The 26,374-nt window shown below is 40.6% G+C and overlaps 1 protein-coding gene across 1 annotated transcript in view; it reads right to left on the bottom strand.

Moving 5' to 3' along the window:
- TRPM3 (transient receptor potential cation channel subfamily M member 3) overlaps positions 1-26,374 on the bottom strand; it is a 276,643-nt gene that overhangs the window by 34,425 nt on the left and 215,844 nt on the right. The window contains exons 10-19 of the mRNA XM_075021635.1: positions 22,425-22,525; positions 20,491-20,625; positions 17,238-17,288; positions 11,936-11,971; positions 11,651-11,791; positions 10,237-10,266; positions 8,982-9,271; positions 7,902-8,130; positions 5,184-5,351; positions 4,106-4,231 (exon numbers count right to left, since the gene is read on the bottom strand). Of these exons, the coding sequence (XP_074877736.1) occupies positions 4,106-4,231; positions 5,184-5,351; positions 7,902-8,130; positions 8,982-9,271; positions 10,237-10,266; positions 11,651-11,791; positions 11,936-11,971; positions 17,238-17,288; positions 20,491-20,625; positions 22,425-22,525 (1,307 nt within the window). The remainder of the gene's footprint in view (positions 1-4,105; positions 4,232-5,183; positions 5,352-7,901; positions 8,131-8,981; positions 9,272-10,236; positions 10,267-11,650; positions 11,792-11,935; positions 11,972-17,237; positions 17,289-20,490; positions 20,626-22,424; positions 22,526-26,374) is intronic.

The following is a 26,374-nucleotide window of genomic DNA, read 5'->3' as shown; positions in this document are numbered from 1 at the left end:
TTGGGAAAATTATAACCAAGAAGGTACTAATTTCTTTGCTTCTCTCTACCTCCTGACACTGTTTTAGAGAAAGCTGCCATCTGGTGCTACAGAGTTTTCTGTAGCTTTTCCCAAGACTTTGTCTCTGCTGTCCTCTGGTGCTAAAGAACCGTGCAGCAGAGCGAAAATGAATGCTGGCAGCTTTAACAAACGAGCAGTGCCGTGCTTTAGTGAAAGGGATTATTTTACAGAGTTTAAAACCATCATAATTTTATAAATTTGCTAATTCTGAGACACCCCTAGCTCTCACTGGAATCAGTGAGTTGTGGATGTTTTTAGGATAATGCTCTTTCAGTACCTGGATTTATGCTTTAGCTCATGGATGCCGACTTCCTGTTTGCTGTTGCCTTCTTGTTGATAATGATGCTGTAATTTTATCCTGTTATAATTATTTTTGAATTAATTGTATCATATAATATTAAACTCTCCCCTCCCCCATGCTACAGATGGGGAATTGCTCTGAGATGGCTGGGGATTAGATTTGACCTGATGTCCCTGACTGTTAATTATATCACAGTATTAACAAATTGAAAAGCCTCCCCATTAGAAACATACAGAAATAACCTAAGTGACTGTGTTGGCAGAATAGCTGCAATGCTGAATGTGAACAAATGTGTTTTCACTTGGAGGGGGAAGCAATAGTGTGGGAATAACTCAAGACGCTGCTCTGCGTGGGAGGCATCTCTTTCTCTAATACACAATTTTGTCCATGATTCACCATGAGTCATGCAAGGTAAGCCCGACAGCAGCTCAACTACATTGTGAAGTACAGTACAACTGCATCATTTTAGCCTGAGGGGATTGATGTGCGCACAGTTTTAACATGGAGATTCTAATCAGGATTCTGTTTTGTTTTTTTTTGGCCAGATTTTGTGTTATGTAATTGAGGACCATCCACTGATAGGGAAACAGGACAGTTTTGGGTTGTGCATTTTTGCATTAATATATGCTAATGATCCTGTAATATATTTATCTGTTTTATAATTAAATAACAGGAATTTCAGTCCTGCTAGAATGACCATAGGCGCTTCAAATTTTATCCTTAGTAACATCTACATGCTACATATAGACTTACCCCCTATTCACACAGAACTGCTGTGGAAATGGTACATAGCTGGGTAGATGTACTATACCTCTCTCTGCATACCCCATGGCATCCTACACTATGTATAGAAATGCTACCTCTATGGTAGTTCTAGGGTTACTGTTCTCTGCATTGAAATACTGGTAGGAAAAAATGTTTAACGCCTTTGAGTTACAGGTGTGTAAAAATGGGTTTTGCACGTGCTCAGTGGTTCTTCAGGTGAATACAGAGGAGCAGGCCTAAAGTACTGGGAGCTCAGTCATCCTGGCTGCTGGGTATAGTGAAGGACATGGAGAGTGCCAGGGCAGGTGTGTAGTGGCAGTAAGGGGGGTTTCCAAAACCCTTGGAGAAACAGAGGGAAAACCTTCCCAATAAGAGGGCCAGCACTTCTGCCTTATGACCTCCCACAGTGTCTCCCACTGCTGTTTTCCAGAAGAGGTGCCTTGCTGCTGGCATGTGAAATGCTGCGAGAACCGTCCCCTAGCAGGGTGGGTGAGATGGGCCAGGGGCATGAGGACACTAGTCTTCAACCTTTGCCGTCTTAAGAACTGTATTTTTAGCGGTATACTACTTGGTTAGTTCTTGCCATGGAGAAAAGGCTATGTGTACATATTACACGTGAGATAATGTGAGCCCAGAGACCAACACAGCTAGCTTTGCTGCTGATGAAAAGTCCTAACTCAGACTCTTAGTGATGCCCATGGAAGTCCAAACTTCCTGTTTGATGTAGAAAATTAGAACAAAATGAACAAATCAACTGAAACATCTTCTAAAGGACTTAGATTAGTGACTCTGTGTTCTAAAATAAGACCTTTCACTGGGGAACTCTAATACCCAAACAATAAAGCACTGGATAGGGATAAGGATGCTTCTAGTTATGGCTTCCAGAATCAGTGTTATTTTAGGAGAAAGGTAGACTGCGGGTGTTTCTGATTGACTTAAAAACCAGCAACTAATTAAGGCCCTGATCAGGACATTATACAAATAAAAAAATGTCCCTGGCCTTTAGACTTTAGTGCCCTTCTACTCCTCCTATTCCTCTATGCCTAATATTTAGGATTAATGACTAGCAGCTTCATGCATAAATTGTGGTAAATTTCTTGGTGTTGAGGGTGCGGTGATGAGAGCAGTATTCAGGCGTGTTTTTTAGAGTAGCTGCTACAAGGAAAGTCTGTTGCTTAGCATCTAGGTGTTAAAGAAATGTGTGCCCAGCACTCCCATATATCTCTTATAAAGTTAAAAGCAGGTGTGAGTAACAAGTAGTTTACAGTGAATAAACACTATATCTTTATAGTATATCCAAATGTTCAGCTACCCATCAGATCCTTTGAGAGGAACATAAACCGAATACATACTCCTATGCAGATTGACCCATGTGGAAACTTACTTCACTGCTGCTGTAGTCTGTGATCATATTATTTGGTGCAAATAAGGTGTAAAATAACACAAAAAAAATCACTGTGGCCCTGCCCTTTATCTACTCTGCCCAAGGGCAGTCCAGAGGAAGAAACTGGCTCTTCTGGCCTATCATTAGTCACTTGGGCTTAGCTGTGCAGGACACACAAGACTTCATAAGAAATCAATGAACAGACCTTGACTAGATGTGATTTCTTTATCTTAGCAGTACTTTTATAAAAATGCATATGGCCATAATATTATAGGAATACAGAGACTTGAGAAGTATTCACTGGGAATGATTAGAAATAGATTAGGCAGCTTGTTTGGATGATACATTGTTTGCCAGAAATTGACTTTTGAGGTGACCAAAATTATTTTTAGTTTATCAATTTTGTTTGTTTAAGCTGTAAGCTGAACAAAGCTCAGAAACACAAACAATGGAAAAATTTTGAAAATATTTTAAACAATCGTGTGCCAATTAGGTAAATGAATTAGAGAAAACTGTAGTAATCTATTCATTTGGCCTGAAAGGAAAAAAATGTGGAGAAAAATACGCAGGTCATTCTGAATACAATAGTAGCAAGCTATGGTTAGGGTGAGTGACTGATCTATTGAGCCAGAGTTCAGTGATTGATTAAACATTTGTGATATCACATGACAATCGATTATTAATCTCAGTGAACTATGAATAATGTATCCTTAATATAAATGTGACTAAAGGGAAACTTAACAAAGGCACTTCCCGAACAGTCTTGCAAGCATCCTCTCATCAGTGGAGAAGAGGCTTGGCCTAACTTATACCACACCATTTGACTAAGGCTGGAAAGTATAAAACTTCAATCTGAAGTATTTTCCTGTATTTAAAACGTCAGGCAGGAGCACTCTCCCCGACATGGTGCCCGAAGGTGACTAAATATAACTGGCTGTGGCATATAACCACAGAAATATAAGCAAAGGTGTCTTTGCTAGCAAATGATCTCTCCTCACCACTGAAGGGCACCTGAGTGAAGACGCTGTGTTAGAAGTCCTAAAGCACAGTATACATTATATGCAGAAATATTAAGTGAGCAGTAGTGTACCAAAGTTATTGTTTCTACACTTGCTGGACTTCACAGAAGCAGTTCTTATTTGACAGAAAAGGCTGTAAGTGTCTGAAACTTCACTAGAATGATGCATCAAATTTGAAGGAGTTAAGGGCAGAGTCAATGACAGGAAAGAGCAATAGGACTGTCAGCACATGGAAGGGAGAAGGGAGGGAACATCTAAGACTCATCTGGAAAAGCAGATCCAGTTCACACATCACTTCCTTGTAGCAGGATTCAGAAGGTAAAAAGGAAACACAGTATTGTAGACAAGAAACCAGGAGCTGGGATAACTGCAGAGAGATGGAAATGACTTCCTCCCCAAATTTCTCCCCATTGCCCAGAAAAAGGCAGCTTGCAAAGTGCTTATTTGATTTGAATAGGCACTTCATAAGTGGATCAGAAGCCAGGGATAGTAAATTGCAATTCATAGCTAATGAGCAGAGAATGGCCCATTGCTGCTATTCTGGCTTGTGGTCCTTCCCAACGGCCAGGTTCTTGCCTGCAAACGGGTCCTGTAGGTGGGTCTTGTGGGCTGCTCCTTCGGCTTGCCTGCATATTGGGTCCTGTAAGCAGGTCCTTCTGCCTGCCTGCAGACGGGGTCCTGTGGGCAGCTCCTGCTGTTTGCCTGTGGGAAACAGTCTGGTTTTTTTTTTTTTTTTAAAAAAAATTTACCAGGAAAATCCCTTTTACTTTGTACCTCTATCCTGACCTTGACCAACTGGGGTTGAGTTTTAAGCCTTTCAGAGACACCACAATCAAATCAAAACCAAAGCAAGCCAAATTAAGCTAAGGCAGGTCTGATAGCTCATATGATAATTTCCCAAATTAAAAAATGTCAGACAAGTCTGAGAACAAGAGACTGGAATTAAGTGACTTGCATAGTTTTCAGAGCTTTAGCTATTTGATTCTTTTTGTGGTGCAAATTATTTCTCTAAGGCTATGTTACTAAGACAGTCAAGTCCTTCTTTACACAATTCTGCTGAGCTGCAGAAGCTCTTAGCAAGGGCTGAGCTGTCTAGCTGCTTGCTAACGTCTTCAGTGGATTAAAAACTGCATGTGTGTATGTGTGAGAGGCAATGACCACAAATTCATAAATAATTTCGAGAAACATTTTTCATCATTTTTCTTGCCTGTTTGGACACTTACTTGCCCTTTAAATAGGTTAACCAAAAGAAAAAAATATCCCTAGCTTCTATGAATCTTTGGGCATTTCCACTCAAAGAAAGACTTAGCGAGTTTCTTTTCTACCAGAGAGAGAGGCCCACTCATCTATCACGGCTGAGTGCATTCAATTCTGAAATCTCATGAATTCATTGCAGACATCGTGGCATCAAATTGAATCAAAATATGAGGATATTACATCACAACGTGATGCTTTGGCATCACCATGCACTGCTGCAACATCGAGACACAATGATGCCAACTTTTCTGGTCTGAGTCTCACTGGGAAGAGGGGAGTGTAAAGAATGGTATCCTATCACCTGCTAAATTTAGCCATTAGACAGTCTGCAATGCCCACAGAGGTGGGAATAACAAATTGACAGCACTGAGGCTGGTGATTTATTGTCGGCACTTACAGTGAGTTCCATGTCTTCCTCCTCTTTTTCTTTCACTGGCTTCTCTGGTTCCTCTGGCTCCTTCTCTTGAAGATGGATCTCATTGGCCTGAGACATGTAAGGCATATCATCCTTGTTCTTGAACTCCAAGCTGAGGATTGAAGGAGGAAGTAGAATTCCTAGAATTACCTAAAGCAATAATAATGATAACAATAATCATCACAGTAAACAGATTACAGTCATGATGGTTACTTATTATCAAATGGAACAACTCCCTCAGGACATTTAGGAAAAGAAAGATATGCGTGCATGTGAGTTTCTATCACAATAGAGTATTTGTCACTTGGGGTAATGTTATCAGAGTTCTGTAGTGAAACAAAGCACATAAATTCTACTAGCATTGCTGTGAGTGCCATGGCTAATTGCCTCTCTTGAATATTTCATCTGCTTGCTCACCAGATCTGTATTATTACCTACCAAAATATATTTACAAATTATTACATAAGGTCATTCGTAGGTGGGACCATGGGGGTGTTCAGACCTGCAATTTTCTGCATTTTACATAATAGACAATATCAGTGTAAGTGACGGAGAAGCAGTATTAATTTCTACAGATAGGGTTAACAGGTCTCATGCTCTCTGTGTCCATACTTAATGCACCCAGGTAGTCAAGGCATGAGTGTGTGGATCTGAGAAGATAAGGCAAAGACCGCAATAGCAAATGTTGATGTGCTCAGTTATGTGGTCCCCTTAGATTTTGGTTCATTAACCTGGCAGCTGTGTAATGTTCACATTAATGCCAACTCTTTCTTTTCTGCCTTCCCTCTCTTACGATGTGGGAGTGCAGAAACCATTAAAATTACCTTGTGTGGATATATGCAATAAACGATGCTTGGGGTTAAGTCAGTAGTATAACTGAAGAGATATCATAATAATACAAAAAGAAGTGGTTCACAACAACAGTAGCTTTTCCTGGTTTTGCTGTAATCTCATGGAAGATGATTTTATTATAAATGTCTCCCCAAATGGCAATGAAACCAGATAGTTAGCTTGTTGGCAGGTCGGGGAGGGTGACTGCTTGTGCTTATATTGACAGCAGCATGCGTGCTGTTGAAACCATCTGAAGTACCGCAATCAGGAGCAGTTAGTGTATATGAACACTGTGCCCAGCCTGAGAAGAGGTGAGCATCAGGCTGCCTGCACTGCTCCTGCACTCAGCTTGTTGCAAAAGGATGTGTCCAGGGAGAGGGGGTTACGGGCAGACCTGGCTTCCCAGACAGGCTATTTTTAAGGACAGGCAGGATTAACAATTTCCTCTCCCCCTCCCATTGTGCTATACATCCCCGACAAGACTCTAAAGAATTACATTCAGCCTTCTTGCCATTTGCCAGTTTCAACGGGAGAAAATTGTTCATGGGAAATAATCCATGACTCATGCTTGCAAATTTATTTCTTTGCCATGCTGCCTCTTGCTTGTGTAGCTTGTAGCCTGCTTTAGCTTTAAACAGACCCTGCTAATGAGTTTCAGTGAAATAAAACACAAATGAGAAACTGAGTAAAGGATGCTTGTGAAGCCCTGATGTTACAAGAAGCTGAAGGGAAACAGAGTCTGTTACCTTCAGCTATTAATTGTGAAAGAAAGGTCTGTTTTACGGCTTAAGAGATACATGCTACAAAGAAGAAAGCATGCAGTGGGAAATGAGTTGCTGCACTGATCCCAGTCTACTCAGGTTGACTATCTGCGAAGCCAAGCAGTGAACAAGGCGGGAGTCCCTCTGAAGGGCAATGGGCCTGTGAGTTGAGTCAGAAAAATAGGTAGTAAAGATGTCTCCAAATGTGAGAATGCTTTCTATCTGTAAGCTGAACAATATTTACACACAGCCCCTGCAGGAGGATGATGACAATGCTATCAGCCACTTATTCTCATTCATCACTGTCACTGGATGAGACCCACTACGATACTGATACACATACTCATAAGCATGCTCCCTCTTCGTGAACATCTTTTCACACAGCAAAACAACTGAGCAGTTATGACTTTTCACGCTCATGATTAATGCAGGGGAGAGAATCCCTTCACTGAAAATATTTCTCAGTCCTCTGGAAAAGGCAATTCCTAGTTATGTACTGACTGGTGGGTACTTTGGTGAAGGTGAAAGATGCAAGCCCACTGACACACATTCACCTCCCAGAATTCAACTTGCTCTGTTAGCAGTTTCGCTAATTGTGGAAAATTGAATTGTCCTCTAGATCCTCTAAGGTGGTCCCTTCAGGTCAATCATAAGGAATATTGGCAGGGGATTGCAAGAAAATTGGTACTGCTTGCTGTGACCAGTTCTGGGGAAGTTTGTTGGATCAGCACCTTTCACTAGCGGTTAATTCACTTACACATCCTTTTTCTTTATTTATCTTTAAAAACCTTGGCTAACTCCTCAAGTATCCAGGCAGGGTGACATACTAATCTTCTGGCTCAGTTCTTATTCTGATAAGTCTCACTGATGCCAGAGGGGGCTTTGAGAAAGGTGGTGAAAAAACTAAGTAACGTCCTTTGAACTTGGGTTTGTGATAAGCTCCCTGCTGAAAAACTGAACACAGGAAGAATATACCCTGCTTAATGTCACTACAAATAAGCACCTGAAGTATGGTTAATTGAGCTGGTTATTACTGATGTATTGTAAGCCCTGTCACCATCTATCAGAACTTCTCTGACTGTTAATTTTATTTTAAAACAGTGCTGACCTTTAGGCCAGAATTTTTGCGCATCCGCAGACGACCCATCCACATGTCTGTGAGCAGCATTTGGCTGCAAGTGTGAGCAATGAAGTCCCTGTGCTTGGCTGCCACTGCAAGCTGCAGGCATGTGGCGTTGCTCCAGTTCTTCAGCTCGTAGGTCAGCAGTTTCATTGCCAGTTGCTCGTCCTGCTTGTATGACTGGTCCAACAGTTCCACCGCCAACTGTCCGAAGTCCCTGCAACAGAGGGATATTTGTTCATTCCCACTAGCCCAAGCAGCCTGCTGCAGAAAACACCCCTCTGTGACTGACAGTCTCTGCAAGGGGGTGCAGCACCTTCCATCATGCAAATCGTGATGTTGACTGTACACACGGAAACCCACATTTTCAAATGTGAGTGGCTAATGGTAAGCATATAAATAAGTGCCCCGACTTAGCAGTGATGAGCACCCACACCTACCAGCTGTCTGCTCCCACCTGCCTGCCCACCCCCCTGACATTTTCTAGCTGAAATCCTCTGGTTATCTGCAGCTTAGAGGATTTGCTTCTGTGCTGTTTGCCCATGGCTTCGTGGTCAAGACTCCTGGAAAAATGAATGTCCAATACATTTTTTAAAAATCTGTGTCTCAGACTTTTAACATCAAGAAAGATTATTATGGAATCTAGTATCTTGACTTGCTCACCTAAGCATAATTCTTGCTAATTAACACTACAGCCTGAATATTACATTTGTAAGGATTTCAACAATTGTTCTGCTTGGGATGAACAGAGTGTCTTGAAAAAGCACAGAGAAATATTGCAGCCTGACTCTTGAGGCTTCAGGGGGAACACGTAGACAATATAGATATTCCATTGCCTTCTTGACACCTTCTTATTTCAGAAGTTATACTGCTAGCAACTCTGCTCCTCTGGCAGACTGATTGTTTAAAAGTTATTTAGACTTTAAAGGGGCTGCGTTTTCCCAATAAGTTAGAAATGAAAGTGAGGTACAGATAAGCAAATTTCAGGGAGGTTCAGCAGCCTCTCTACTTTTTTTTTTTTTTTTTTTTTTTTTTAACCCAGCAAAGTGTACATGAAAGAAAATTCACCTGGAATTATGGTTCAGCTCTTGGGATATGTCATCCACCATGTCATTTTCTGATGCTTCGTGGGCCATGGCTTTGCAGAGTTTACAGGCCACCAGTGCTTTAGCCATAGCCTCTTCCCCATGCTGCCAAAAGAAGAGGGCCATCTTCTGACGCTTCATCAGCACAGCCCACACCATCAGCTCATGGAACGGGAAAGGGAAATGATTGATCTCAGGGTCATCCAAATCAATATCAACTTCCTCTTCTCTTTTTTTTGTTGTTTTCCTCCCTCGCCGCAAAGGGACATCATCCTGTGAGAATTGTAGAGAAATTTTTTTCACCAGTGCAGGAACTGAATCAATTCACACAATGCATTGGAGTCAGTACCTAAGATATCAAACACATTCCCTGCAGGTCAGCCCCTTCATCTTTTTTGGACAAAATATTTAACATAGGAAAATGATGAAAAAGGTATTGGTCCATGCACTGTAATTAAGAAGTCAGTAACCCCATACCTAAACACAGGGAAAAAGAGCTTTGGACTATCACTCTGAACTGTTCTTTCTCCCTAGGAACACAGAGCACAATCACACAATATCCAGAATCATTTTGGAAAAGCCACCATTAAAATAAAGCTAAGATTTCACTCCAAATATAACATCTGTTGTAATGCATCAGAAAGTACATATCCAGGGGATGTTCTGGTCAGCTGAAGACTCCCTCTCTGCTTATTCTTGTGTTTTCTCCCTTCATCTTCTCACAAGAGTAGGAATATCCTTTCTTCACTCCCATTCTGCCTTTGTATCCCTTGTTTATCCCTTCTTTCTCCATCTCTTTGTTGTTTCTATCACCTTTAGTTTCCTTCCCATTTTAGCCTACTGCTTTTATCACATGAGCTGATAGAAATTTGGCCTTTGTAAAGATTTCTGCATCATTCTCTGACACATTTTAAAGTTATATAGTTATCTGACTGAAATTCTGTTCGGTCTGACAGACTGAAACATTTTGTTTAATCTTCATGAAAAGAAAAATGATGCATAGAGAGGGCAGAGCCTTCTTTTCTCTCCACTGGGGTTTTATTAAGAAATGTTTCTTAATTTGGCCCTTGTGTAAACAAGTCATCTGGATGAAAAATACAATTTGTGTTGCACATTTCTCATAGAAAACTTGAGAACAACTATTGGTCCCTTCATTACAGCGATTTAAACATTATCTTGATAGAGCTTATATTTGTCAAAAAAGGAAAAGACATTAAGATTTATCACAGGTCGCCTACCTCCATTCCCAACAGTTTCAGGGCTTTTGGCTGTACAAAAAAGTTAGAAAAATGTTATTTCTCCCAGAATGGTGATGAATAATCACAACTATATTTCTACACATACATACATGTGTAAGTATGTAACATGTGATGTATAACATATAATGTATCTAACGTAGAGTATATAATATAATATAGGTAATATAGATGTAATGCAATGTAATGTAATATAATATACATATATACATCAATCAAATAATTACATATTTATATTTAATTCAACCTTGAGTTTGACCCTATTTCACCAAAACATACAACAGAAGGCATACATTTGGGTTCAGGTAAAAATTGCAGCTGGTTTGGGGCTGTGCTAGTGGAAAAGAGATAGGAATTACTGCTAAGGCATGAATGGATTTCTCTGGAGTACATCAGTATTTTGGCCATTCCCCTGGCACACTTTTATTGACTGCTGTGGAGCTGCTCTGTATGTTGGTTCAGTATCTGTGAAATAGCTACTCAAACGCTTTTGTTGATTGAGTGACAAAGAAAAGAAAGTGTCTCCCAGCAGCTACAATTACTACCTTTCCTCTCAAAAGTGAAGAAAGAAAGTGCAGAGAAACAAACAAACCCATTTCAGGTGTTTGGCTGTAATCATTTCACAGAGCTGTTGCTCTTTATAGCCACTTAGAACAATATTCAATGGTGAGTATTGCTAAAATCTGAACTGAGAGAGGAAGTGAAAGTGCAAGGTAAAAATAGGCAAAGAATGAACTACAAATCTTACTGGGAGCCGTTGAGTTGATTTTTCTTCACACTGGATTGGGTCGGTGGCATTATGGATGTCAATAAATATCTTTTGTTTTGGGAAGGTAGCGAACTTACTTTGGATTAATAGAATTGTAATCTATCAAACATGAAAACCACAAAAATACTGAACAGTGGTTTTGCCATGAGCCCACTGACTCTGCTGGAGCCACACCCAGCCAATAAAGCCAATTTTGAGTTACAGGTTTCTTTGCCCTGATACCTTCAGGCCACAATCAAGAAGATGAACCATGCGATAGGAAATGGGTCTATCAAAACACAATTTTTTTCGAGTCTAACTCAGGTGCCTTATGGTATTATTGGTACAGGTCAAGAGACTTGTCTAATTACAGATTTTAGAGCCAGAGGAGACTGTTTTACATCCTGGTCTCACCAGGGCAGCAGAACCCAATAGTTTTTTCATTAAATTGATAAAAATTGTAGCTTGTATAGGTGGCTGGCTTGTGGCGTGTTATGGTGAAATAGCTGCTGGGTACAGAATGGAAATGAATCTGTAGACTGAATACTGTGTGCATGTGGATCCCCCCAGCATGGAACCACCTAAGAAGCTATGGCAAGCCCTGCCAGTGGGTGCAGTCATTCAGATGGCAAATAACTTGCTCCTTACCCTCTTGGGCCCAAATAAATTGTGGTACAGTGTTCTGAACCGCTTTCGTGTGTAATTGCAGCGATATGCTCCTCCCATCAGGTACTCTATGACCAATCCAATATCAATTAGACTTATCCGATAATCAGGAGGTAAGTTTCCCTGCAAAGAAAATAAGGAGGATGGTGGGGGAGGAAGAAATGCTTATTACTGGCATTGTTAAATACACTTTATAATGATGTTAGAATAAAACAAATTAAATAGTTAAAAACAGGAATGTATTATTATGCTAGTTAATTAATTCACCTTAAAATAGATCCAACCGAAACCTGGATATTCTCGCTTGGAAAGAAGACATAAGTTAAATAAGAAGGTGAAGAACTTGTTGGAAGTAACAGAAGATAACGTCAGTACACAGTACTCATATTCTTCAGCTGAGGAAACAAGGAACACGACTGCAGAACAAAAAGCACGAGGATCAGCACACTTGAAAGGTCAGGCACAGTTGCTGGACTCTAGTCCTGCAAGATGGCACCTTTCCTGCACTATCTGTCCCCCACAACTCTCGTCCTGGCATCTCACATCTCTGCTGGCATCTCTTTGGACTGCCTCATCTGCACTGCCAAGGCACGGTGAGGTGACATCATGCAATGTCATTTGTTCACCTGGAACCATCTCCTGCATGGTTTATGGTTCAGTGAGCAGTTCCCTACCAGAAAAGAAGGCATGATTCAGCAAATTGTGAATAAGTCACCCAGATCTAGGGATCTCATTAAGAACCCTGCAGATTTACAGAACCATCTCTGTCCTGTATGTCACTGTGCAAGAGGTGGGACTACAAACTAAAGGTGGAAAGAGAGGTAAATAACCCTTCTGTGAACTGCAAGAAGAAGGGAAAATTACTCTAGTAAAAAATTAACTTGTATAGTCAACATTGCAGAAGGACCAGGAAATTGTAATTGTTAGCTTCAAATTTTTTCAGTGCACTGTAGTAAAATAATCACATTTTCTATAATGATGTACAGCACAGAGTACAGTTAGCCTGTAGCTCTTTTTATGTGGTCATCAAAAGAAGGTTAGTAATTCACACAGAGCAATTTTATGACTGCCATGTCTGGCTGGAAATATCTGCATGTCTGCAGATACCTGTCTGGCTTCTGCAGATGTGCTTATTAGATTCAGAGCAGAGAAACACTAATGGTGAACAGAAGGCAACTGGTTCTGCAGAAGAGATGAAATGGATGCAAAGATCCTCCTTCCTCTCTACTTCAGAAAATTTCCCTAGAAATTTCTACTAGAAAATTTCCCTCCCTGCTCACCACAGTACAAACAGTGTGCTGAAAGGTTGAGGAAGGAGAGAGGGAGGTAGTGCTGTGGTGTACCATGCCTAGGAATGGGCTGGGATTCAAAGGGACAGAAGATGAAGAAAATTTAGTGGCAAAAGGTGAGCTGCCAATTGTCTTTCAGTAATGTCCCTTAACATATACTTTTGCACTCTTCCTGCTCTTAGCCAATCTGATGGGCGGGGGAATCACTATCGTCTGCAGGAATGCATATTAGCTTAGTTTATTTGAACCCAGTCATTTTTATTCTGAACTGTTTAAAGATAAGTAACGTAAATCTAAAAATTAAATCCTGCTAAGTTTTGTTTGTTTGTTTGCTTTTTCCTCCAAATGTTCTTCTCTCTCCAGAATGCTTAAGGCAATGACAGTTTTACTAGGACAAGGATGAAGGTGCTTGCAGAAGTGGGAGTTGTAGCTCCAAGACAGAGTTGTAGTTCTTCAATAGACTCCTGCTGTCTTAATGTAAGACACTAACACTGAATGCTTTGATATTATTAAGTGGCAAAAAATAATAGAGTGATTAAGAAAGCAGAACAGGCATCCGGGTGCTGCATGAGTCAGAAAGAGTGAGTTTCTTGATACAGTTCTTCTGATTTCTAAAATTTCATAAAGGGATTTAGATAAAAAAATTTCCAATAGAGTAGCTCTAATAAAAGATGCATCTAAACCTCCCAGATAATACTGAAACACTTTACTAAAGAAAAATCACAAATTCACAGAAGAAATACATATTTTATAGACATAAACATATGTATGGCTCCATGCTTAACACACAATTACTTTTCCAAAGTGATCAGCCCTAGTAAAGCCAAGTGGACCATCCTTATGAGAGGAGCTACACATCTGTCAAAGCACTTGCTATACCAGCAGATACCTTGAACTACCCTGGCAATGGTGAGTCTGCTTGTAAATGAAGCACAGTGGTGCAAGTGGGCCAGAACCACTCCAAGAACAGCAAAAATTTGGATGGGCTAATTCTAGTACAACCAAGGTGGTCAGGAATGGCAGAGGAGAAGGTTTGACTTTCAGGTATGATAGGTAGCCCAGTTAATAATCAAATAACCTTCTAATGTTGGGACAAGTCTTCAGTGCTAATGCATTATTCTTTTCCTGAAGAAACTTCAACTGTAAACTGTAGCTAATCAATTATAGTATTTTTTCACTTCAAGTGCATTTTTATATTCAACAGGTACTGAGCCTCTGATTTTGTATGCTGAGGAAAAAATAATAGTTTCAAAATTGTGTATATTGCTTATTAGTTCTCTGGAAACGTAAACATACATTGGCAGTCCAAAATAAGGACCTTTGAAAACTTGTATCACCCCAGAGTGGGATTAAGATATATTGATTATAAACAATTTTTGGATTAAAGAAAAAATTAATCTGTTGATTTCCACTGATCTTCATTAGCTGGTTGAGCCAAGGAAGAATTTTTTAAAAAACAACCTGTAGAGGGCAACCTCCACTTACAGACAGGATGTCAAGCACGGCCACTGTTTCTTCCTGCTTGGACTGGATGCATGGTTTTGTACGGTTTAGGGAAGCAAGTCGACCCTGTATGTCAAGTTCTGTGCCCTTGTCAGGAGATGTCAAAAAGGCCATCATGCAAATGACGAAGGCAGATTTGTCCCCGTATGTAGTTATGGAATGGAGAGGATCGAAAAGAGAGATGAGCACCGTTGTCTCTAAAGCAGAGAGTCATTAAGAAGTGCTTTGTCTTGTTAATATATACAGAATTTAAGTGCACTCTGATTACTGTAAATTTTTTAAGACTGTGTCTCCAGGCCTTTACAATATTCTGCCCAGGCTAACAGTCTTCAGAGTGATATTTGGAAATTTGAAGAGAAAATAAATTGTTGTCTTCTGTGTTTGTGCATGCGTGTGTGTGCACACATGTGTGTCTGTAAGCCGCTACAAACAGGATGTGGTAATGTGACTTCTGTTGTTCAAATTCTTTCCTTTGTTAAGCAGGCAGGGTGGTCTTTCAAACAAAAAAACCCTCCCGTGATTTATACAGCTATGTAATAACAATAGTAGTAAATTAAATAATGCTTCTATGATTTCTAAGCATCCATTTTCTGTTTGAGAATTCACAATGATGCAGATGTAAATAACTTTTTACAGCATACACCCTTGTAAATAGCGCAGGTTTTAAAACTGGGAGGCATGCATAAAAAGCACAGAGTATGCATATCCCTTAACTGTTGTCTTAAGGTGACATACTATGTTTTTCGTATTTATATTTTGTGATACTGTAATTAAATCTGAGAGGTTAGGTATCTGGCCTCAAAATACATATAAACTCAAAAACCTAGCATCAGCAGTGTGGTCTGGTTCTCATGCACAGTGGGCCACTTAACTGTCAAACAGTGTTGTCCATTAAGAAGTTATTTCCAAGGAGGTGTTTCCATTTAAACTGTTGTCAGATCTGCTGACTGATTTACAGCTTGGTTGACTGGTAGGGGATCTGCTCAGATTGCAGGGCTATGGTGAGCTGTCATTGTTCTCAGAGTGAAGCATGGTTGTTCCTCATCACTGACAAAATGAGAAATACAGCCCCAGAGGTGCAGTTTTCTGATTAAGGTGCTAGAGGACTGCACCAGTCTGTTTGTTTTTAAAGCCCTTAACTATATTCTAATAAGAGTACACATTGACTTCATGTAGTGGGAATTACTAGAGACTTTAGATATGGACAGAGGAAAGAAAGATGAATTTATGGAAAAAATGACCACCTCATAACATTTAACAAATAATGTAATTAAATATAGTGTAAGTTGCTTATGCCAATGTCTATCAATATACACCTATGAGTACTGATCATCTTTGCCTATTTTAATGCCTTTTTTTCAAGAGCTCCTTTAAAAATACATCTTTTGTTAGGAACTCAGGAAAAGATATTTATATTCTTTAGTCATTCAACATACAAACTGCTATGCCTTTGAAGGAGGGCTGGGAAAGGTGGTACTGGGGAAGAGAAGAAGTTTGAAAAGGAATATATTTTAAAGTAAGGAGACAGATGATGCTTGTTTCAAACCCTTTTAGGCACATAAATACTTGCATATTTAGTAAAAAAACATATTCTGGTAACTTGGGCTTCAAGAGAAGTAGCCAGTCTAAATGCATTCTAGCTTTACTCTGCTCCATCCAAGGGGATTTGTGCATAAGAACAGTTTCGGTTTCTTCTGTATGCATGTCACACTTTGCAATGGTCACTTAATGTACTATATATAATTGAACAACAATGATGCCACATAACACACTAACCAAACAAAACCACCAGAACCTCCCTAAACATAACTATTGGTTATTCTGTAGCATTATTTAACAGAAAGATGATACATCAAGCCTTGCCACTGCTCTCCCCTAGTTGCCTTTCATTCTGCTCAGCCGTCAGTGACAGAAGAAACCACCAAAACCTGTGCTCATACAAAAAAATCTCCATTTCTTTTTCAGTTTTCTATCTAATCCCATGTACAAAAATCTCCTTTCTCAAGTATGCTACCCTTGAGGTCTGACTTACATAATGTGCAAGGTTGCAATCTGCACATGCTTTCGGAGAATATTCAAGCTGATGAGGTCAGTTGCAGACTCAATCTCCTTACTTGATCCATATATTTAGAGGATAAAGGACTTTCATTCATTGCTGCTGCTGTTAACACTTCTAATCCTGAACACATTCCTAAAGGCATTTGTTATCTCCTTCTTGTCACTATACCTTTCAGTGTTTCTGTCTTGCCCTCCTCATGGCTCTTTATAATCAAGATTCTCAAAATTAACTTCATAAGGGGGCAGGGGAAAGCTGCACTACTTCTTTTTGTATATTTCTGCTGAGGAAGATGGCGACAATATACCACACAACACAGAATGAGAAACTGTTTCAACAAATGAGGATCCAGCACAAGGATAAGGGCTATTTTACAGGCTCAGAAGTAAACTAACAACATGGAAATTAGCTTTGACAGTATTTGCAGGTATGGAAGAATACAGATAACAGCATAAATACACATGGTATGTAAGAGCCTACAATATGCTAGCAGAAGCACTATTACCCAGGCATCTAAAACCACAGAGAAAGCAAGCCAAATAACTTGCTACTTGTGCTTTGTATGCAAAAAGTTCATATTCGGTACATACAAACAGGACATTCTGTAATGGCAGGGGAAGGACAAGGCTTTGACTGAAAGCTCATGCAAAACAGGGATTGTATCTAGCTCCAAAAAGCAATCATAGCATTATCTCCAACCTACCGTCTATTGGACTCTTACCTTTTTGACGTCCCTGACTAGATGATACAGAGTGTTGGATGGTCCATGTCTCTGCAAAGGACAAATAAAGAAGAATAAAATAGTTTTGCATTGTTCAAAGACCTGCAAGATGTAAATGCTGAAATTGCTTTCTCATGTTAGTAGTTTAACTATCAGGCAACTGACAGCACTTCAATTGTACAGTGTTATCAATAAAAAAAAAATAAATCAATTACAAGAGCATTATTTCACCTGACTTCTCTTTTGTACAAAACCCTTCAGTAAGAAAACCACAGGAACTGCCCACTGGGTGAAAACTAAGGTCCTATATATCAGATTAGGCTCCTGGCTTAGGCAAAGCAGGAGCCCAGCACAATATGCACAGCCTCTGGGAGAGAGTGGAAGATAAAAGAGCTGCTAAAGTGTCACCCTTCCTGAAGTCAGGATCTCCACTTCCTCAGAGAGGCCCTGAGCCTGACATTGCATCTAGGCTGTCTCACCTGAAAGCCACTAACAGCATGCAGTCTGTTATTTTGTCCAATCTTCTTTTGACTCCACCTGACACGCTGTCCTGGTTTCAGCTGGGATAGAGTTAACTGTCTTCCTAGTAGCTGGTACAGTGCTATGTTGTGAGTTCAGTACCCGAAGAATGTTGATAACACACTGATGTTTTCAGTTGTTGCTCAGTAGTGTTTAGACTAAAGTCAAGGATTTTTCAGCTTCTCATGCCCAGCCAGCGAGAAAGCTGGAGGGGCACAAGAAGTTGGCACAGGACACAGCCAGGGCAGCTGACCAAACTGGCCAAAGGGGTATTCCATACCATGGGACGTCACATCCAGTATAGGAACTGGGGGGAGTGGGGGCGGGGAATCGCCGCTGGGGGACTGACTGGGTGTCGGTCGGCGGGTGGTGAGCAATTGCACTGTGCATCATTTGGACATTCCAATCCTTTCATTACTGCTGTTGTCATTTTATTAGTGTTATCATTATCATTATTAGTTTCTTCTTTTCTGTTCTATTAAACCGTTCTTATCTCAACCCATGGGTTTTGCTTCTTTTCCCAATTTTCTCCCCCATCCCAATGGGTGGGGGGAAGTGAGTGAGCAGCTGCATGGTGCTTAGTTGCTGGCTGGGGTTAAACCACGACACATGCAAAACATTCTGCAGCAGACTCCCACAATTTCAATTATATGTTATGTGGAGAAGTACTTTCTTTTCTGTTGTGTTTTTGACTGTTGCTGATATTTTAAGAGACTTTTATGGGAGGTCTCCTTGGCTGTAACTGACAATAGATGAGACCACTGCATATGTGCAGAGTCAGTGTCTCCATATATACGTTGCTCTGCACTTGCTAACACTTAATTTTATGTAACCCCATCACTGAGCATGATGAGACTTTCCTGTGATTCTTCATATGGTGCTTCAGATTTGCCTACCCTGAGTGATGCTAAATCACCTGCAAACATTGTCCCTTCTGTAGTTACTATTTTTCAGATCACCTCTAAACAGGCTGAACAGCAGTGAACCCAGGACAGGGTCTTGGATTACCCTGGTCATAATGTCCTTTTGTGGTGAGAACAGACCTTGTATTCCTACTCTCTGTTTTCTATCTTTCAAGTAGTTTTTAAACCACAAGTGCCCTTTATCTTCTATGTCATGACAGCTGATTTTCTTTAATAACCTTTGAGGTTTTCAAATATTGTCAAACAGGTTTTGCAAAAACAGGCAGACCAAGTGCAACATCCTTATTCTCCTGCCTGTTGAATTCAGAAACGGTAATAGATTACTAAGGCTTAACATTTTCCTACAGAAGAAGGGTAAACTCTTTCTTGACATAAAATTGATCCCCTTGTGTATTAATCCTATTCTTTATTGTACTTTTACAAATTTGCTATGGCAGAAGTCAGATTCCCTGGTTTGTAGCTTCCCAGGTCACTCTCAGGGGTTATGTTGAAATTTGGTATTTTTTAACTGGCCTTGTATTTTTGTTGGTGCTAAGGCTATCATGGATGCACTAGGTCATATATCATAACTGGTAGTTTGGGCATTTCATAGTCTGGGTCTTTTGGAACTCTTGTATGAATAATTTACGGTGATTTTTATAGCGTACAATAAATTTGTTCAAAAAGGCCTTCTTTTAGCTGTAGAACTGAAGACTTTCCTCAGACTTACTCCCTGTAAAAACTGGCTTTGTTACAAGAACTACAATGCTTATCAAGAAAGCCTGTTCTTAATACATAGATGCATAGTGGCAAAGTTTAAGCCAATCAAAGATCAGATGGGAATCTGTCTCAAGGGTGGCATGGATACCTGTTCCTCTATATTTTGCACAAATTTAATGAATTCTTTTCATATTTGATATTTTTGAAAGACTGAATTCTGGTCACCATCAGTGTGAAACATCTCTGGATAACAGCCCAGTGTGGCAGCTTATGATGGCAGGGCTTTGAAAAGTACTGGCAAAAAAAAACTTTTTTGAAAAGGGCTATGCACTATGTCACAACCTCTCTCCTGTTTAGACAGAACTAGCAATCTGAAGAACTAGACAGTGCTTTAAGATTTTTTCCATACCACTTAAGCAATTTGAACTTACTGGTTTCTCTCAGTAGGCAATAATGATGTGAATGTTTTGCAGTTGAGAACTTGGAAGCAATTTGAACCTGTGCAGTTTTATGTTCATTTTAAAAGCAAAGATATAGAATTTGCAAACAAGATTTTAAAAGTCAAAACTATCATTTTTTGGAACACTTGGTGAGAACATGGGGAAAGTGCTTCACTGTAATAGGCCTCCTGAAATCATCGGATTTCACCTTTAAATTCAGAATATTATCCCAAGAAGTTTGCTTCTGTTTTCTAGTGGCTGAGTTTGATTAACAGTTGCAAGATTTTTCTGAAACTGTAAGGGCTTATACTGTCAGAAGTAATGTATCACGATCCTACAGGTTCTAACTTGCCAGTTACTGTCTTCCAGACAGTGCCATCTGTCTAAATCTCAGGTCTATCATATTGGAATTACAATGACCAGAAATCAGCTGGCACTGTGTGGGGCTTAATCCGTGTTTTACAAAATCTGTACAGCAGATCAGGTGGGCAAGACACAGTGTGTTCCATTACATAAGAGACAAAGCTAAGAGACAAAGCTAAGAGACAATGTGGACTTCCAAATCTCCACAGCAGGTGTTGGCTGCTTTGTGCATCGTCATGTCATTGTAATATGAGTGGAAGCTAGAACAATGAATATAGAGATAGAAAATTTGCCTTAGGTTGGCCCTACCGTATTGTACAATTCCTCTAGCCGGGAGATGGTGAGAAAACGATGCATGCTTACTCCATTTTCTATGAGTAATTTCACAAAATCCACTCTGTCCAACACCAGTGCATCCAGCATTGCTTGCTCAAGGGAGCCCACCTGCAAAGCAAGCAATTAATTCAGGTTGTTCCTAGGCATCACAGGCTGTATCTGGCTGGTCCGGTCACCCTGGCACAAGCAGGTGAATCCTGACAAAATTCTGAGGGTTGCTCTTCTAAGCTTAGAATGGGATAATCACAGTTTTAGTCTATATCAGTTTCTCTGATTCAGGGCAGCATTTCAAAAATGAGTGTCAGAATGTTAACATACTCTAGGAAATCCAGATTAGGACCAAGGAACTGGAACCCAGGTAACTGGTGACCACACCTCCACACCACTCATTATTATCTTTATGTCTTGTTTTCCTGACAAACATTTTATTTATATTGGATATATTTGTTATGTGTACACACACTCACTTTAATTCTGCCTTTACTAGACTTTTCCTCTGTTTGTGGTGTGGAAACTAAGGGAAACTTTGACACCCAGGAAGCAGAAATAGCTTCACAATTAGCATTTTTTTGAAGGGCCAAATGCAAGAAGTCTTCTTACACAACATCTCTCCTTTTCTATCTCTTGCAGGCTGGGGAGAGTTAGAAGGATGAGAAATAATCTCATACTTCCAGCTTTTAGCTTGCAAAATGATTGCAGCTTGCAGCATTTATGCAAATTTTTGCTATAGTGTGGTGATGGAGCAATAACTATAAGGACAGCTTTGTATCATTAAAAACCCTCCTATGTTTTCATGCATACTTATGCCCAGTATTGAAGACAAGATAAAGTATAGTCCTGTTCACTTCATAACTGAGAATGCAAGGATTTGTGAAACTAGCTTTAAGGGGCAGCAAGCTCCAGAAACTACATTTAAAGCAAGCATATTTAAACAGAACCTTTTCCTTTTGTTATAATTTTTCCATGGGGAGTTGTAAATGCTCATGTAATGATAGCACATGAAATTATCATAACAGTGACAAATCAAGTGTCACAGTAATGAATATTGTGATCCAACTAAACCTTCCAAATGAAGATATGGTGGGCTTTAAGGAGCTACAGGGACAGAGACCTTCTGTTTTTTTCTGGGTGTCTTCCACCACTGTAAAAACTGCACCACAAGCTGGGAGCTGACTACTGCTCCTCTGCCTCACACAGCATTCAATAACTTCTCTGTTTACAGCCCTCCCATTCCTGCAGAGAAGTTCTGCCCACGGCGCCCCTCAGGGGAACGGTGTTGGCCAGGGAGCCTGTCCCCACAGCTGGCAGCTGGAGCATAGGATGGGGCAGATGTGAAGCAGGCAGGTTGATGCAGAGCAGCACTGGGCAAGAAATTAACACCAGCTCAGGTCTGGAGCCACAGGACTTCTGTAGTATCATTGCTGATTGGCTCTCGTGGTCCACTTGATAACCTCCATCATTTGTGTAGCATGGTTTTGACATCTGATCATCATCAAATTCAGTATTGTATATAAAAGCATATTGCTTGAAGAGCAAAAAGAAGTTTTGCCTTTCCTTTAATTTATAGCCTAACATTGTAACATGGCTGTTAATAGATACTTGCTTTTCTCAGCTTGCAGACTCATTGCTTGGTAGCATAGAAGCGCTGCTTCCCGTTTCTTTAAAGGTGTGGTCTCTCAGTGTTAAAGCATCGCTAGATGTCACCATTTCCTTGAGCAAGCGAACATACTAACACCTCTGTAACCGTGCCTGCCTGCGGTAGCTGTGAATGGGAACTTTGTGTTTGGCTGGGAGCATGACTCAGTGTATTTTAAACTCTGTTAAAACCACCGCCGCCAACAGAACGGATTTAATGTTGTGTAGGGTTTAAAGTGTTTTCAGTAGAAGATGCTGTATATATACCGTACCGGCCACTGTTGCCCGTAAATAAAGATCTGACTGCGGGCGATGTCTACTCTGTTCCAGGCTAATGCTAGGCTCAGCTGGTCGGGAGCAGATGCGTTAGCTCCTGTGTATACAGACAGGGGTGCAGGGACGAGAGGAGGAGGAAAAAAAACAAGACATACTTTAGACTCAGTCAACTGACCACCATGGTAATTCCTCTTTGTCAAAAGTCTCACAGATGTCCATGTGTCATTTCTGCCACTGATCTCATATTAAAACAAAACCAAACCTTCCATTGCATCTGTAATAAAATACCCGTTCTCAAATCTGAATCCATCATTCTCAGATTGTCTTGTAAACATTAATCGTTTCCTCACATCCCCCTTGAAAAATACAGTAGGTACACATGGTATTGACAGATGGGGTGAACCCGTTTCCCTCCTCTTGGACAGGAAGCAGGAGCAGAAGCAAGGAGGGATACTGATCCAGCTGCAGGAATACACACACACACACGTATGCACATGAGTGCACACATACACACACGTACATCTAGCAATTACAAACAGGCTCAACTCACACAGACCCCACTGATTTCAATAGTCATGCATTTTATGCACATCTTCTATGCATTCCCACCTGATAAGGTCGGGATCCTGTACAAGAAAAGGAATTTCTCCTCTACCTACTTGTACTGAGGGGTCTTGGTGGGATGAATTTCCCTTCACACATGCAATATTCATATAACAAAGCATGCTATAAAGCTGGTGTTGAGGTATAATATATTCAAATTGAATAAGAAACTATGCAGATGGTAAGATAGGTCTGCAGTTGTTTGTTTTTTGGAAAGGGGGCTATGTTTTTCCCAGTAGTTTTAATGGATGCAGAGGGACATTCCTGCCCTGCTGTGCCTTTTTAATATTTCACTAAGGAGTTAATGGTTATTACCTGATTTGTAATAATAAAATGGTATTTGTTCTTCAGTGTCACAGGGAGAATTGGCCCAAAAGAACCGATCAACCAAATAAATAAAGAGCCCTTCAACTTTCAACTACATAGTTGCTTGCAGTAACTAGGTGATTGTATAAAGGCTCATTTTTTAAAGGCCTCATACCTCCACTGTTTTCTGGTCTTTATTAATTCTTATACTGATATCATGGAGCGAGGACAAACAAGAGATTTTCATTACTTCAATGCATTTCTGTCTCCATTTCAGTACTATTCAAAATCACGCACTGTTCCAGTTGAAAGTGGACTCTGAAATTGGAGGCACAGAAAACATGAAGCATAACAAACTGGCTGCTGCAATTCTCTGTGAAGGATTAGTTCAGCAGACCTTTGGGAAGCTTAGCCTACAGTTTAATTTTATAACTCTCAACTTTGCAGTCAGTTCACTGCCATGAAACTTTGCCAAATACTTGGTAATATCTACAGCAATTATTTGGGAGATGGTGGACTGTAGATCATGCAGATCACTTTCATTTTATTGCAGAAATGAGCTCTGATAAAAAAAGGTAGGTGATGCAGGAGCAGCATGATAGAAAGAAATGAAGAAAAGAAGAAAAAATAATGAAAACAGTAAAAGACCTTTCTGTGACTAAGAAGTACCAGGAATACCCCTTTGCGTAAGACACTGCTTCTTATTGCTATATACTACAACACAGACAAAAGCTCTCACAAGGCACGTCATGGGGGATGCCAATGGCATCTGAACTTTTCTGACTTTCTTACACGACCAACATGCAACATTCAAGAACAGAAAATATTTACCTTTGGGAAGGGCAAAAATGCCACAGTTTTATTTATAAAAACAGAACAAAAAATACCCGCGGTGGGTATGATATTGTAAATTAAGTACGGAGAGCAAATAATGTTCTCCCCCTTTCTGAAGCAAACAACAGATCCTCTCAAAATGTCATTGGATCTCCTCCTTCCCATCCATGTGCCTGCAGGAGAAGCGAGATCTTTGGCAGGTGCTCGGGCAAGCCGTCTGGTGAGTGGAGGAGGAGGAGGTGCATGGTTGAACTTCCAAACCCAGGGGCAGTGATGGCAATCCTGCAGCCTGGCACCGTTTTGCACATGTGATGGGAGAGCTCCACTGCCTGATTTTCCTAAACTGACTGCAGCCTACAGTCTGGGTAGCCAGGGGTGCAGGTGGGATAGAAACCATTTTGCATCAAGAGTGGATCAGATGGACCTGGGGAAGGAAGTGGGTTACTTAGACTGCCCCCCACTTCAGCCAAAACTCAAGCCAAATCATAGAGGCTCCAGGTGAACACCTTCTGACCCCTAGCAAGGAGTCTTCTCCAGTTTCTGTCAAGTGACCTAGCATTCCTGGGCCTTTTCATGTTTTGGAATGACCTGGCTGCTGGATGAACACAGGACCTGCTGGCGCATCTGATCATGTGAAAGAGCAACTGGCATGGGGCACGAGGTGGTGGCTGCATTTCCAGAAAAGCCCCCAAGCCCAGCAGTTCATCAGAATTGTCTTCTTTGCTCATGCTTATCGAGTATGCTCCAAATACCGAGCAAAGGGGAAAGCAAGCCATGGTCCCACCTCCGTCCTTCCCACCTCCCGCCATAGTGTTTAAGGCTGTCAGCAGTGGACAAGTTTTCCTGTGGGTCCATGTGCAGTCCTGGAGATGATACTCTTCTCAGTGCTTGTTACCATAATGGTTCATTTCACTGTCTTGCAGAGCACTGCAGACAAGTGGCAGTTGAAGGAAACGTATGGTTTCTCAAGGGGTTTTTGTACTTCAGGTCCAAACAAGTGCAGCAGCTAGGGTGTAGACTGGGCGCTAGAAGTCTGCATGCTGGGACTCTGATGCACGTGGTGGGATGGCTGCTCCCAGAGTGAGGTTTGCTGCTGGAAAGCCCTTGCACCCTTCTCCTCTTTCCTGTCTTCCCTATGTGGTTTTCAGGTGAATGTGGATCATGCTGGTGTTACACAAGAGGAGAAGGAAAAGAAAATCTATAAAAGTTTGTACAGAGCAACATATGGACTGCGGATGCCTTTTAATCAATTTTATTCCAGGATGGACTGATGGCTTTTGACTCAAATGAAAAAGAAAGTATTCAGGCTATTTCAGGAGGTATTCTGTCCAGTTTTAAGGAGCAAAAATAATTCCACTAATATAAGAAAAACTCCCTAAAAAAAATGTGAGGTGGGCTTTCTTAAGATACCATCTCCTTTCAACCATTTCCTTGATTGCATTTGGTGCCACAGAGCATTCATTTGAGTCACTAAGAAGAATCCAAAAAGTGATCTTTCTGAGGACTCATCTGACTTGTGAGCGTCACTGCAATGTACCTAAATCAAAGCCAAAGGATATTTGGGAAATAAAAAAATAAGGTAGAGTTAATAACCTACAGCTCTGATCAACTCAATACAGGGATCACACTGGAACCACTTCTTAGGCCCTTAACACTGTCAGTGGTGAGAAATTAGCATCTTCTCTCCCTATATTTCTCTTTCACCCTGTCTCATGGACAGATTCACTGCTTAGTTGTGTTGTATTATTTTAATTAATGTAGCATATTTACTGCTTTAGATAGTGTTTTAGGCAATATGACTGATGTCTATGTGATACTTACTTAGTATCCTGGTGTCTGGCTGAGTATGAGATATGTTCCTCAAAAGAATGTTTTAAGACAATATGACTAATGTCTGCAGTGGGACTATTCCTTTCTTTCATCTACTTCTAGAAGAAAAGTTGCATTCAGGATGCAATGCATTGATTTGGCAGTATTTTATTTCAGTATAGGTATTGCTGGGTATAGAAGACAATGCAAGGATAGTGTGAAATTGAATGAACAAGAAGGAGATCTGGGACAGCTGTTAGTTCCTGCAGATGTTAACTTTATGCTCTTAGGCAGCCATCCAGGAGTGTTTGGATATCTTGCATAGATTCTTCTCGTAAAAGTCAGATGGTCTATCCAGTATCTTGGACCAAAAATGCAATACTCCTTGATGATA

This window comes from Buteo buteo, chromosome Z (genome assembly GCF_964188355.1).
Source record: "Buteo buteo chromosome Z, bButBut1.hap1.1, whole genome shotgun sequence".
NCBI classification, from domain to species: Eukaryota; Metazoa; Chordata; class Aves; order Accipitriformes; family Accipitridae; genus Buteo; species Buteo buteo.
Note: the sequence above shows the minus strand (reverse complement) of the source record. Positions and strands in the feature narration are given on the sequence as shown.